Source organism: Ambystoma mexicanum, chromosome 7p (genome assembly GCF_040938575.1).
Source record: "Ambystoma mexicanum isolate Mex_15411 chromosome 7p, UKY_AmexF1_1, whole genome shotgun sequence".
In the NCBI taxonomy this organism is placed as follows: domain Eukaryota; kingdom Metazoa; phylum Chordata; class Amphibia; order Caudata; family Ambystomatidae; genus Ambystoma; species Ambystoma mexicanum.
In genome coordinates this window covers 657,223,923-657,238,995 of record NC_090939.1, presented here as the reverse complement: position 1 = coordinate 657,238,995, position 15,073 = coordinate 657,223,923, and the positions used below count along the sequence as shown (strand labels likewise).

The 15,073-nt window shown below is 45.3% G+C and overlaps 1 protein-coding gene across 3 annotated transcripts in view; it reads left to right on the top strand.

Annotated features, from left to right (window-relative positions):
• Positions 1-15,073, top strand: part of TBC1D8 (TBC1 domain family member 8) — a 1,594,530-nt gene that overhangs the window by 1,046,870 nt on the left and 532,587 nt on the right. For all 3 annotated transcript variants that reach the window (XM_069636713.1, XM_069636714.1, XM_069636711.1), the window contains exon 13: positions 7,231-7,360. In XM_069636713.1, coding sequence (XP_069492814.1) covers positions 7,231-7,360 — 130 coding nt within the window. The remainder of the gene's footprint in view (positions 1-7,230; positions 7,361-15,073) is intronic.

Genomic DNA, 15,073 nt, shown 5'->3' with positions numbered 1-15,073 from the left:
TAGTTGTCCAATTTCTTAAAGGGTTAACAAATGTGTTCCCTCCTATAACTTTTCAGGTTCCCATTTGGGACTTAAATTTAGTTTTAAAATGTCTTGTGTGCTCATTTTGAGCTTTTACATGCTTGCCCTTTAAGGCTCCTAACTTTTAAAACTGTTTTACTAGTGGCTTTAACTTCAGCCCGCAGGGTGAGTGAGTTGCAGGCGCTCTCTTGTAAGCCTCCTCACACTATTTTCCACAAGGATAAAGTTATTTTGAAGGTCAAACCTTTTTTCTTACCTAAAATAGTTTCAGATTTCCATCTGTCACAAAAGATTACTCTGCCTTCCCTTTACCTTCCTCCGCACGCCAGTAAAGAGGAGGAAAGGTTCCACAGGCTAGACCCTAAAAGGGCTCTCATCTTCTAGATCTCTGGACTTGAAAGATTTAGAGAAACTTATCAGTTATTTGTCGGTTACACTGGACACAAATTGGGCCTTGGTGTGTCCAAACAGACCTTGTCTAGATGGATAATCCTAGCAATATCTGAATGTTACAGGTTGGCTGGGAAAGAGCCTCCAGATGGATTAAGAGCTCATTCAACCAGGAGCAACTTCCACGGCTCTTGAGAGGGGTGTTCCTGTGCAGGACATTTGTGCAGCGGCCACCTGGTCATCCATGCACACCTTTGTAAAACATTGTTTAGACTCCATTTCTTACCAAGGAGGCCTTTTTGCAAAAGCCGTCCTTCATTCAGTGCATAATTAAAAACTCTGGTACTCCCTCCTCCAAATTACTACTGCTGTGGGAGTCTATCTAAGATGAGAAATACATGGGAGGACACAACCCATTCGAAGAACAAGTTACTTACCAACTGTAACGTTCTTTCGACTGGATGTTCCTCCCACGTATTCCTCATCGACCCTCCTAACCTACCCCTCCGTACAGTTTTTACGCTTTTTGCACTTGTACTTCCTTAAGAGCCTTACATCCTTCTATCGCCTGATACAACTGATGCGACCGTTAGCACTGAAAAAAACAGAACTGAGACCAACGGGCGCGGCTCGAGCCCTTTTTATGACGGATGACGTCGACACTCAGCGGCGGTCCTTGAGGGACCAAAACTACACGGCCTCGAGCACAGCGCCCTCTGGCGAAAATGTTTTCTGAAGAAAGAAGCAGCACTCTGGCAGATTATCTAAGATGAGGAATACGTGGGAGGAACATCCAGTCGAAAGAAAGTTACAATTGGTAAGTAACTTGTTCTTCTGTAGGGTTCTCTGGTACGCCAGTGGTTAGTCCGGTCTCTCGGCCGGTACCGATTTCACTGGGGCCATTTACTGATTCATGTCCATTTCTTTTGACGACGAAATTGTGGCGAGAACTTGTTGGGTTTGAATCTGTTGAAAGTATTGAATGCTGTAATTTACTGTTCTCCGGATGGAGTGCATTTAACGATTTCACCTCAACGAACTTATTTTTAACAATTCTTGACCAGGCCTTTACTGACTGAATTGGATAAGGTTCTGGCATGTTTATGGGCAGTTGATGATAATGTTTGTATTTTACACATTGAACCTGTTTAAATTGTGTTGAAGCCAGGTGTTAAACTACCACATATTCCACAGTATAAGATTTCAGTTGACGGTTAACAAGCTTTGAAGAGTATAGTTTCTGATTTTGTACATCGAGGAGTGATTGAGGAAATTGCTGGAGGTTTGTGTAATAGTCCGATCCTACCGGTGTATGAGAAAGGGGATAATGCAATTCCTTTTCGTTTTATTATTGATTTGCACGCTATCCATAAGATTGTTGCTCCACAATTTCCGATTGTGCCTGATGTGACTACAATATTGACAATGATTCCGGCTTCAGTATTTAAAGTACTTAAATAATGCTTTCTTTAGTATTCCTATATATTTTGACAGTAGGTATTTTTTCGCGTTCACCCTAGGGGAACGCTAGTTTACATTTACTCGTGTACCACAAGGGTACACTGAGAGTCCAAGCATTTATAGTAGAGCATTGAAGGAACAGCTTGATACGCTTGAGTTGCCTTCTACCTGCAAGTTGTTGCAGTATGTTGACTATCTTCTTTTAGCTGCAGATTCTGAAGTTGCTTGCAAAGAAGGCACTGTGTTGCTGCTTATCCATCTAGCAGAACATGGGCATAAGAGTTCATTAAAAAAGTTTCAATATTGTCGACACGAGGTCGCCTATCTAGGCTATCTCCTGTCAAAGGAGGGGCGAATACTGACACCTGAACGGATACAAAGCATCTCTAGCATGTCTGTCCCAAATACACAGAAAGAGGTCAGAGACTTGATAGGCATGGCTTCATACTGTAGACAATGGATCCCTAACTTTTCATTAATGATAAAACCAATGTTGGCATTGACAAAGAAGGGCATTTTTTTGCCTTTACCGTGGAACATGGATTGCTTGAAAGCTGTTGATCTGCTCAAGGCTGCATTGTTTTCAGCACCAGTTTTGGGCACCCCAAATTACGACAAGGCCTTTATTTTGAATGTGCATGAATATGATGGATGCGCTTTGGCTGTGTTAACGCAGGAACATGAGGGGGGGGGAATAGACTGTGCGGTTATTTTTCCTCCATGCTTGACACTGTTTCATGCGCTTTGCTGAGATGTTTGAGAGCTGTTGCTGCTGCATCTGTAAAACACTGAGGGTATGGTTCTGGGTCACTCCTTAACCATGATAGTACCTCACGCTGTAGATGTTCTATTAAACAGAACGAAAACGCAACATCCCACATCAGCACAATTAACAAGATACGAGCAGGCTCTATTTGCACCGCATATCCAAATTAAGAGATGTTGCTCGTTCAATCTGGCCGAACTATTACCTCTTCCGCAAGAAATTGATTGGAGTGACAAAATGTCACATGACTGCCTCTATACCACAGAACAAGAGACTAAGGGCAGAATTGATCTTAGTGATACACCCTGAAAAGATCCACAAGGGGAGCTGTTTTTGCGATGGCTCCTGCTTCAAACTCCCGGATGGTACATCCACTGCTGCTTACGCGATCACTACATTAAGCACTTTTGTGGAAACCATAAGAATTCCGCATAGCTCTGCGTAGGCCGCAGAGATTAACGCATTGACTCAAGATTTTGAACTTTCCAAAGGGCTTAGTGTGAATATATTTACGGACAGTCAGTATGCCTTTGGGGTGGTTCACAACTTTGGTCGATTACGGGCAGAGAGAGGTTTCTTGACCTTGTATGGAACTAAGATACAACATGGTACTGTGATAGTTTGGCTACTTTCAGCACTTGCGCTTCCTACTCAGTTAGCAATAAGGAAGTCCGCAGCACTCCAGAAAGTAACAGATGATGTGGGAAAACGAAACGCTTTTGCTGACATGATAGCCAAACAGACTGCCCCCGATTTGCATTCCAAAATGTATATAACGAAAGAGGTCACTAACACTTGTGTGATAGACATAGGAATTGGCTGCATAAAGGAAATTCCGGCTGATGCCACTCCAGACGAACTTAAACAGTGTAAAAAAAAGGAGGGGTGAGACGTGCACTCCAATTCCTGGCCAATATACTACCTGAAAAAAGTATAAATGGGTTAAATCCCAAAAGTGTCCAATTCACTGGGTTAGATCCCCTTGGTTGGTCACCTGAATTGAACAAATTATTTCACTACAGCTCCCATAATTCTTAGAGACTGCAGTAGCAATTTAATTGGACTCACCTTAAGTGAAAGGCAACACAGCTTCCCTGAAGAGTGTTGGGACACGAAAGCGCTAGGAGGAGGAGGAGAACAGCAGTACAATTCCAGCATAAGGGATCTAACCCTGTGAAAATTTGGAGGAGGAGAACAGCAGTACCAATGCAGCATAAGGGATCTAACCCTGTGAATATTTTTGCAATAATTGGGAACTAACCTTGTGAATATTTTGTTCAACTATTGGGATCTAACCCAGTGAATTGGACACTTTGGGATTTAACCCATTTATTCTTTTTCCTTTTTCACGTAGTATATTGGCTAGGAATTGGAGTGCGCGCCTCACCCTTTTTTTACATGAACTTAAACAGTGGGCTGAGGGTTCAGCAAGTTTAGACGATGAAGGTTGTTGGGTAGATAATGGGAAACAAAAATGGATGCTGTCCTTCTAAAGGGGAAATGGATGATAGCACTCCAAACACACTCCATAAAGATGCCACACTCTCAATTTCAGTCACACTATTCACATTGCTCCATACTTTCACCCCTACTTTATCCCTAAGGGGTTCCACAACCGGCCTGCACCTCGCCTTGGGCCACATCCCGCTCCAAAGAGCAGGCGGGATTCTGCAAAGACAGCTCCCACAAGGCCACTCGGAGTACTCATTTTTGGGACTAGTCAATGTAGGTGGGCACAGCCCTTCCGGAGAGGCCACCGGGATACCTCCTCAGGTACCGGGCAATGGGATCAGGTTGGCAGGGTCACTAAATGAAGGCAAGTCCCTGTTTACGCTCACGCCAGAAGGAATATAACCCTTTAGGGAAAGAAGCCAAAAGATAGCTTGCAAGGATAACAAGGTTTTATTGTACAGAATACAGAATATCAGCAAAGGACTCTGCTGCTTGAGAACCGTTCTTCCTTCATTAAGTCCAAGCATTGGTTTAAAAAGGGGAAACAGGTCACTTGTATACAGTAAAAACTGGCATCAGTGATTGGCGAGCCCATATACATGGGCCTGCTCCATAGGAGATGCCAGGCTATAATTGATTCGCTTCTCGGAGTGAAGGTAAGGTCTCTCATAAGTTACATTATCTAAACTGCTCTGATACACTAAACCTACTACTGCATCACTATGGGAGGCTCGGGGACTGGTGCCAGGGGGAAGGGAGGAAGAAATAGTCATACTGATCCACACATTCTGTGCTTTGTTGATACCACTCCTCTTGCAGCCAAGGTTTTCGTCCTCTTTTTGATTTATAATGGATCCCTCCCTGTACCTCATGTTACAAAGGGTGTATTTATGTGATGAGGTGAAGCAGTTGCATATGCTTAGATTTTTTTATGGCCAGTTGGTTTACAATTTGGGGCTGGAGTTATTCACTAACTTAGAATGCAGGGGTGTGGGGATCAGGTCAGTGGTGTGGGCCATGGCACTGGCTAGGCTGGGTGGGGTTAGAGGTCTGCTGGCAGCTTGGCTGTGATGATTGGGCATTGCGAGGAGCCTGGCGTTGGTCTAGTCTCACGGCCCTGCAGGGCGCATTTCTCCCAGTGATATTGAGTATTTGCAACAATGGAGGGACAAGAGGCCACTTCTGTGAGAACTGGTTATGCAAGCTCATCCCACCTTAATGATCTAGTCGAGTCCTTCCATGGATCTGAGGGCATTGCTGCGCGGTCCTGTCAGGCTATGCATAAAATGGCGTTTCTTTCTATGCGCACGCTAGGGTTATGCAACTATCATTTGCGCTTTATTAAATCTGTGCTGAATTTCATAGCACGATCCTCTTCCCCCTTGTACACTACATGATTTCATGTGGGATTCACCTCACCTTAAAGAACCTAGGGGTGGTGGGAAAGACTAATTTTCATCCCAACAGTGTGTACGCTTTTCGCCCTTTGATTAAATAATCCTTCAGTATTCTATTTCTGATTTAAAACTGTATTTTTGTTTTTAACAAGCCATAACCTTCATTTTTTACACAGGCGGGAAATACCTTAGTATTTTTTTTTTTGGGCTTTCTCAATATGGTGGGCATGCTGGTGTTGGAAGTCCTATATCGATGAGAACTTGGACCAGAATGGAGGGTGCATGGCACCGGATGAGCAAAAGTGGTACCTGTCATTACACACAATGCACATTTAGAGGGTCAGGAACTGGTGCCTTACCAGGCCCCTCATTCCACTTCTTGGACAGGACTAGCTACTCACATATATGCCCTGGTAGGTCTCCTAGCCCAGCAGGGAGGCATCTCTGCACCCTCTCCCCTGACAGGGTCAAGCACCTGAACTCCGTCACACCAGTAATAAAGGTTTTTGATTATAATGCTATTTTGCTTAATTGTTATATTTCGTAACAACAGTAGTATGTTTACATTTTAGAACTTTCATATATATGTACAGAAGGACATGAACTAATAGGAATGTAAACAGTCACAATATTTGACCCTGTTTATCTTAAGACTTCCTTCCTGGCCTACCTCATGTATTTTCTATTTTATTGGCACATTTATAGTGAATGAACAAGACTGAAAATCCCTAAAAGCACAATAACACTTGTTATACAAACATAAACACAATATTAAAGTACAAAATTCTATAAAAAGAAAATCTGACAACAGCCAGTACGACAGTAGAACAAAGCCAAGCCTGACAACATCTACAAAAGACCCAGTAAAGAAGTCTTATAGGCTGTAAATCTCTGAGAATGTTATGGTTTTCTTCCAAGGGGGTGGACCCAACCTAAGGGAGAGGTAAGAAAAGAGGTCCTTGGCACCCACAGAAAGCTGGTCTTAATTGTAATATCTGAACACCCATTCTGTGGGACCGCAGTCAGTTTAACCCTGTTGGTTGGTTGGCCACAGAAATCAAGAATAAAAGCAAAGCTATAGTTTTGTTTGAATTGTCTCTTGACCCCTCACTCTCAACAATCGGTACAGCAGTGAGAACGGGCCCCATGGTAGAACAGTCTATGGGAGAAGTTGTGCTAGTCCCCATAGGTTTCCTTGACAGCTGTTACACCATTCAAACCAGATCATTCTGGAAGGAAAGGCGAGCCTTGTGGGTTGGGCATACAAATGCAGCGAGACCTGTCTCGCCTTACGACCGGTGATGCACCAGTCTCTCAGAAGGAAGACAAAGGGGACACATGGCACTTCTGTTCCCCAAAGCAATGCAGCAACACCCTCAACTTCATTGATAGTGCCTTGGAAGAAGTGCAGAGGACACTGAAACCCTGCAGACGGAGTGATGTTTCCTTGACTGCCAGGTGGTTGAGGACAAATATGTCCTTTTGAACTGCACTTTGAGTCTGGAGCTGTCTATTGATCCCACGGTTGTGACATATCATGCAAAAATAAGGTTTTGAGATCAAAGATTTCAGTACAGCCAACAGATTACCATCAAACATTTGAAAGGAATTTGTACTGTGGCCATTGGTCGGTCTGTCAATGAAATGTAATGATAGTGTGCTTTGGCTCTTGATCTATGTATTGTGTGTGTGTGTTTGTGTGTTACGATTTTTTTGTGGTACTAATAACTGCTACTTTCTCAGATTTCTAGAGCATGTTAAAAATGAGGAAAGCCCACTAACTCCAATCAGCAATCTTCATGCTTTCTTTGATGATGATCAGGAAACCTATCCAGAAACTGATATAGCAGACCTTATTAGTGATTCATATGAGGTAAGTGGATCAGAGTTACTGACATAAAACAGTGTAAATTGTACCGTAAATGGCTTAATAGTGATTTCTCTTATAATGCACTTTTTATGATGGTCTTAGTTTGTGTGTGTTCATAGAAGCTGGCCTAATTATGCACATACACATACACACACAAATACACACACACACTTGTGTTGAATATTGATTTAGATTCTATCCTTAGCAGGAGAAACAGAAACACAAATGGCCCCCAAGGTGGACTCTCTTCCCTTGTCCATTATACTTGAAAATGAAGTCCTGATTGTTTCAAGCTTTTATGACACAGCATCCACAATCTCTTTTACTCAATCCTTCTTTGACAGCCTTATGTTTGATCAGGCTTGCCAATGTGACCATGTGGTATCTGTAAACATTTTTCATTTGCTCCTCAGAACTTTAAAGTATGAGGTAAATAGAGGCAAGGAATGATCCTCCTTGGAAGATCGGAGGAGGAAGATGGTATTTGCTCTGGGATGGTTGATGCGGGCCGCTTGACGTTCTTGAACACCATTGCATTGAATGATTTGTCTATTACAAATCGGGATTGGAAAAAAAATCTTTTCATATTACTTCTCATTGGTCTCTAGCAATTAATTTTACATAGAGCACTTTCAAACTTACCAGAAAGTAGTATTGTAAGATACTGCTATTAATCAAAAGCAGCTGTTCCCTGCGTGCCATATGTCATTCTAGCATATGTTGAAGGTCAGTAATTCCTAGGGTCACTTCTGTTCCCCTTCTTAAATATCGGAATTACCACTGATCACTTCCAGGAAGGGTGCATAGGTCCCTGTGACTTATTGATGGTCATTGAAAAAGCTAAAAATATCAGATGGAATGAGAGGTATGTGTGGTATAAGAATAGTATCTAAGTTCCATCGATCACATGGGCCTCTATGAAGTGTGTCATCGATCACACAGGCTTCTATGATGTGTCTTTGAAGACGTGTAATTGTCAACCTTGTTGCATTGCAGAGTCCCTCGGACTGCATAAGATTGCATAGTAGCATAATTACAGCACCTACTTTCACTTTTAGCTTGTGAGGAGGCATTCGTCCTACAGCTTTTCGCTCTTTAAAGACTGAAGCATTGAGCCAGTGATTAACTGTTCAGTGACATTGGAGCTGCCATGCCCTGTGTGAAGAGTAGTGGGGGTGGAAAGAAGTAATTTCCGAATGTTTGCTATGGTGGAAGGTGAAGAAGACCACTTATAACCGTGCTCATTCGGAAGTGGGTGCACTTTGCCATTTGGACTGCAGAGGGCAACCTAACACTTATAAATTGGATCAGCTGAGTACGGAAACATACCTAAGCATTTTATGTATATAGGTAAGGCAGTTCATGTTTCATAGGTAGTGAGACTACCCACTGCATTCACCCTTCCCTACGTTTTTCTATCAACAAGATCCCTATTTTAATTAGTAATGTGGTTATCATTGTCAAAAAGCCATTACACATTTTTCAAAAATCACTGTCAGTGCCTCAGCAAATCTCCTATATCTTCAATATTAATTTTAGAACATATAGTCTTTTGTGCGTGTCACTAACTCAGACACCAAGGTTACATCCTTATGTTCCTTTGCTCATCAAAATAGTCTGTTATTTACACGTGTTCGTTAACTGCCCCATCACTCCTCCCATGCATCATCTTTTCTCTCTTGTCTGGTCTGTAACCTGCTGATTTCAAAAGTGTATTGAAGCTCTATAAACTTATGGTTTATTCCGATTATGAAAAAGATAAATGGTATGCAACACAAAAATGTGTTGCACATCACCTCAGCATTATGGGTGTGTGTATGCGCTTGTTCTCATATGTAAGAAAACATCTGATATGTTTGAGTACAATAACATTAAAAACAAAAGTGAGCTAGAACAAAGACATAAATATTGAGGCATTCATTGCCACATCGACTGTCTGACCCTGCCATTAATGGCCTAATAGCCCAAGTTGATTGGCCCAAGTTAAGCCATTGTCACTCCCACGATGACTTCAAAGGTGCTAATGGTGACTTTGTTTTTGTGGAGAGGTTTGCTAGAAAAGAGGATTCTCCACAAAAGTAAACACTCAAGATGGCTACTTAGGCACATTGGAAAGGAATAACAGGATCAGTCCCCTTTCAAGGCTTGTGGTGGCCTGCAAGAGAAGGAGTACAGCTGGTGGGGGAGAGGAAGCAGAAGGTCTGCATGTCTGTGTGAGTTCATTTTGTGTTGTTTATTTCAATATTTTATTTTGCTGGGCTAGATGGTGGAGGGTCTCAGGGGCGAGGAATGGAGTTTGGGTAGTGGTACATCCATCCTCTTGTTTAGAATGTTGGCACTTTTTGCCAGATTCAAATTGTGGTCCAAGCAAGCTGGTTAGCTGCACCCTGCGCAAATGATGGTTGTAAAGAAAATGTTAAAAAAACAAAAAACTGAATAAAGGTGATTGATGGGTGGGGAAAGGAAATTGTGTAGCATGGGTAGCAGAACAGCAAGCAATCATAGCATGGTGGAAATATTTTGATGTATGCATATGATGGTAAAGGTGTCTGTGTGTTTGCATTCTGAATAATGATAATCCTGTTCCTGTCCTGAATTGTGATGGTCTGTTTAACTCCTCTCCTTGGACTTTCAGCAGTCATCTTACATTAGCAGAAACTGAATCATGGAGTAACTGCCACTCCTTCTCCCTTTGTCTTTCTTGAATAAAAAGAAATCCTATTGACATATATATTTTTTTTAAACGTGGATTGTTTACACTGCAAACCATTACAAAAAGAAAAACGCAAGCAGTGGTTGTCACCTCCCCTTCATTCGACATGCAATGTGTCTCTCCTCCCCGTGCACATCAATATTCCCCCCACAACCCATTCTGATACACAATTTAAATCCTTAAGATGCCCCCTCTTTGCTATCTACTCCTGTCTCTCGTGCTTGTGCAAGTAAATATTGTTTATAAGGATCCCAGATGTCTTTAGGCCTAGCACGCTGGTGAACAATCATTCCGTACTTAGTTTCCAACTCATTACAATAAAGAATATCCTCTTTCCAGCATTTCTTCGTGGGGCACTGGGCTCTCCCCCACACCATAGCCACCCTCCTCTTTGTCACGAGCAAGAACAACCCAGCCAGCAGCCGCACCCGTACATGCAGCTGCTTGTTATACCCTAATAAAGCCATCTCTGGTGTGGCTTACACTCGTTCCGCTATGACCTCACTCAACACTTGAAACACTACCATCCCAAAACTGATACACAGGGGGCACACTCGGGCTACATGGAGGAAGTCCGGCAGGGCAGTTGCAAATCGAATAGACTGATCTGAGGCTTCAGGGAAAAACTTGTGCAACACACAAGGGTGTAGTAAAATTGGTGTAAATATTTAAAATGTATCCATTTTTCTGAGGCTTGTGGAATCTGCTTAGATCACATGCTGTGCATAGGCCGACATCTAGTGGAAGCTGCAGAGTATTACAGTTTGTTTTTCGAAACTCGAAAATGGGCGTTCGACACAGGGCAGGCGTGCCAGTAATACTATCCCTAGTGTGACGTCCACTGTACCCAAGATCCCTCACGCGTCTAGGATCCTCAGATTGTTTTTTTCCGCCATACTGGTCGGAAGCATTTTGCTGAGTCCCCTGGCCTTAGCCATACTTTTGCTAAAATATCGATAAATTTACATCCTTTCCCCACCCCAACGTTGAACTTCGACACTCGACGCCAGCTTGGAGAAGAATTCGACCGTCGGCTGCTGCACAACGTATTTGGGCCTCGGAAGGCCTCTGGCCTCGGCCCGGGCCTTGGAAGGCCTCTGGCCTCGGCCCTGCAAGTAGGGAGAGTGGGGGGTTGGACATACTCTACCCTCTTGGTATATAATGCCTCAAGGTGCGTATGGAGGGTACCCCTTTTCAATTCTGCCCCAAGTGCAAATACCCTTGGGTCGACAGGCACGCCACGTGCAATCTCTGCTTGCCGAGGGACCACCCCGAGGCGAACTGCAGAGCGTGTAGTAGGTTTAAACCTAAGACACTTAAGGACCGTTCGACAAAGCGTTGGGTCCACCACGCCAGGCAGGCGGCCATGGCGGCGGAGGGCACCTTCAGCGATGGCAGCGACGCCGTGCTTTCGGACGGCGAAGGCATTACGGCGTCTAAAGACAGCCGAGCGCAAGTCCCAGACCTCGGAAGGTCGTCCGACAGGGCGGCTATGGGGAAGACCCCCGGTGACACAAGCGCTTCACACACCACTCAAACAAAACACACGAAGTACAACCGAGACTCGACGACGTTGAGTTCTCGGAAAGAGGCACATAGAGAACGGTCCGAATCGGTGTCCTCTGGGCGTTCTCGATCGAGATCGCCACATGACTCCAGGCAATCATCCACTCTTGCCAAGAGTGCCTCGCTCCCTAAGCAAACGGAAGTTCGATCGTCGGAGAATGAAGACGACTCCCACCCCCAGGCTGCTCTCCAGGAGTCGGAGCCCGCAGACAAGATCAGCGCGGCCCCACGTTCGAAGGACAGGGACTCTACCCCCCGATCCTCGACGCCAGGCGTCGAAAACCTCCGGAACCACAAAGGGACAGGGAAAACACTCTTCCACTCACGGGGAGGGGGGAAAACAGCAGAAGAAGCAGCCACTCACTCCACTCCTCTTCTTAAACAGACAGACAAGCCCAAGTCTGCTGCTATTTCTAAAACCAGCAAGTCTACTCAGGATAAGTCTCCTAGACTTTCTGAGAGAGTCATTCCCAGTTCCAAAGAATGGTCGAGTGATGACATAGATAGGGTCATGTCAAGGATGTCTTCTTTGGCAGACTTTTATGTTAAAAATCCAGACCATTTCCTTACATATAATCCACAAGGGTCTACACCCTCAGGCTCTAATGATCCTATCCCCCCCCGAGTAAGAAGCCCCGGTTTGAGACACCTATGAGGTCTTCGGACGCCTTCGATGTACAACCATACTCACGGCCATACTCACAGTATCAAGGAGAGACTTCCTTTGGTGAGGACCAAGAATTTGGCATGGTAGAAGAGCAAACCTGGACGGGCTACTATGGGGATGATGAGGACCAAGAAGAGGAAGACCCTGAAACCTACAGAGTAGATTCCCTGGTAGAGAAGGAAGCCCTGGTTACCGACTCCCCTGTTGATAACCAACCCCTCCTGAACGAGGTTCTCGCACGAGCAGCAGAACATTTCCATATTGACACCCACGGTGTCCAGGAGGAGAGGGACTTCGCCGAGGAGTTAGTGGGAGAAAGGAGGCTTGTTGCCCAGACCATCCCTATCCTTAAGTCTATTCAGTGAAGAATAGACCCGTCCCTGGTGAACCCGAACCTCACCAGAGCAGTCAATCCCAGAGTTGAAAAACTTTTCAGGGCAGCCCAGTCTGACCCTCTCTATATAAGAGGACATCTGAAGCCAGACTCCCTGGTTGTCGCTAACACTCGTAAGAGGGCTGGAACACCCTTGTCATCGTCCGAAGCTCCTCCAGACAAGGAGAGCAAAAAACTATATGGTTTCGGCAGGAAAGTAGCCTCAATGTCCGCCTATCAGGCAAGGATTGCAAACTCCACCATCCTGTTGGCCAGCTACAACTGCCATCAGTGGGAAGAAGTCGCGGCACTCATAGCCTCTGCACCAGAACCCTTAGAGGGCCAGTTAGCACGAATTTCAGCAGAGGGTAGAGCCGTGTCTGGTTGCATTTTAAAAGCAACTTTTGACGCCGCGGACAACGCAGGCAGATTGATAGCAGAAGGTACTGTTATCAAGAGACATGCATGGTTACGGCAGTCTGGTTTTAAGGCAGAAACCCAGGCATCATTGTTGGACAAACCGGTGGAAGCCGATCTGTTGTTTGGTAAGGCGGTCGAGGACGCGCTGAAGAATGCCAAGGACGAATATGAGACACTCAAGTCCCTTGGCCAACTAACCAATAAACCCCCTAACCCAGAGAGGGAATGGTAATTTTCGTCGCCCACGCGGCCAAAATTCCCAGAGAGGATCAAACTATTCCCAGGGGCAGGGTACACAGTGGAACAACATAGGAGAGGACGTGGTAAAGGCCGAGGCAGCCCCAGTAGAGGAGGCGGCACGCCTCCACCAAAGCAGTGACGCTCAGTTCAGGGTCCCTTCTCACGCAACCCCAGTAGGGGGATGCATTTCCAACTTCACCCAGGCTTGGGAAGGGATCACATCAGACAGATGGGTGCTGTCAACAGTATCCGCAGGGTACTGTATAGAACTACTGCAGCGACCCCAAAACCATCCTCCACGACAAAGAGTACACTCTTTAGAACATCAGAAGATTCTCCTCGAGGAGATCGCCAATCTGCTAGCAAAGGACGCGATAGAACTCGTCCCGGGACACCAGGTAAACAAGGGTATTTATTCAACTTACTTCCTTGTGCCAAGTATGTCAAGCCCCAAAAGTTTCGAATGACTACGCTACAAGAGGTAATCCCCCTCTTTGGATATGAAAGATGCCTATTTTCATATTTCCATGTTCCCAGCGCACAGAAGGTACTTGCGCTTCAAGGTGGACAGTCGGCACTACCAGTTCAAGGTACTGCCCTTCGGGATAGCTTCGGCACCAAGGGTATTCACCAAGGTACTGGCGGTGGCGGCTGCACACCTACGCAGGGAGGCAATACCGGTGTACCCTTATCTGGACGACTGGCTCATAACGGGGGAAACCCCAGTAATTTGCAGGACAAACATTCAAAGGACTATCGACCTCCTCCCCGAATTAGGCTTCTCAATCAATGAGAAAAAATCCAGCCTGGTGCCAAGCACCTCCAAACAGTTCCTAGGAGCAATCCTAGATACTCAAGAGGGGTTGACATTTCCTTCAGAGGAAAGAATTCGGAATATACTACTGCAAATTCCGCAATATCAGTCCGGTCACCAAATAACGGTACGCAAAGCAATGCGTGATGGCGTCATGTATTTATCTGGACGCCCACGCGCGCCTGCGCATGCATCCCATGCAGGAATGGTTGGCGAAACAGTGGTCTCAGGCAAGTGGTCAGTGGGACGATCTAGTGGTCGTTTCGCCAACACTGGTACAAAAAGCCTTCACTGGTGGACAAGAGAGAATCTTGCACAGGGGAAACCCTTTTACGATCCCGAAGTACAGGCAGTAGTCACTACCGATGCATGCCTGACGGGGTGGGGAGCTCACCATCTCCACCACACAGCTCAGGGTCTCTGGTCTCCCTCAGTGGCCAAGAACCACATCAACCTGCTAGAGCTTCTGGCAGTATTCAGAGCGCTTCAAGCGTTCGAGCCCTACCTACTAAACCTGTCAGTGCAAATCCAGACGGACAGCACGACAGCCATGTTCTACCTGAACAAGCAAGGAGGGACTTGTTCGCCAAATCTGTCCAAATTTGCCCAGAAAATCTGGATATGGGCACTCAGACGGAACATCTTTATGTCATCACAACATGTTCCAGGGGAGCTCAATTCCCTAGCGGATGCTCTGAGCAGAGACTCCCTCCCAGAGGAACACGAATGGGTTCTACACAGAGAGGTCGTAGAAGATATCTTCTCTTAGTGGGGTTTCCCCACTATAGACTTATTCGCCACAAGCGAAAACAGACAATGCCCAGGATTTGCATCCAGGTTCCCCCAACCAGACTCCCAGGGGAACGCCCTGTGGATGAACTGGTCAGGGATGTTTTGTTTGCGTACACTTTTCCAGCAACTCC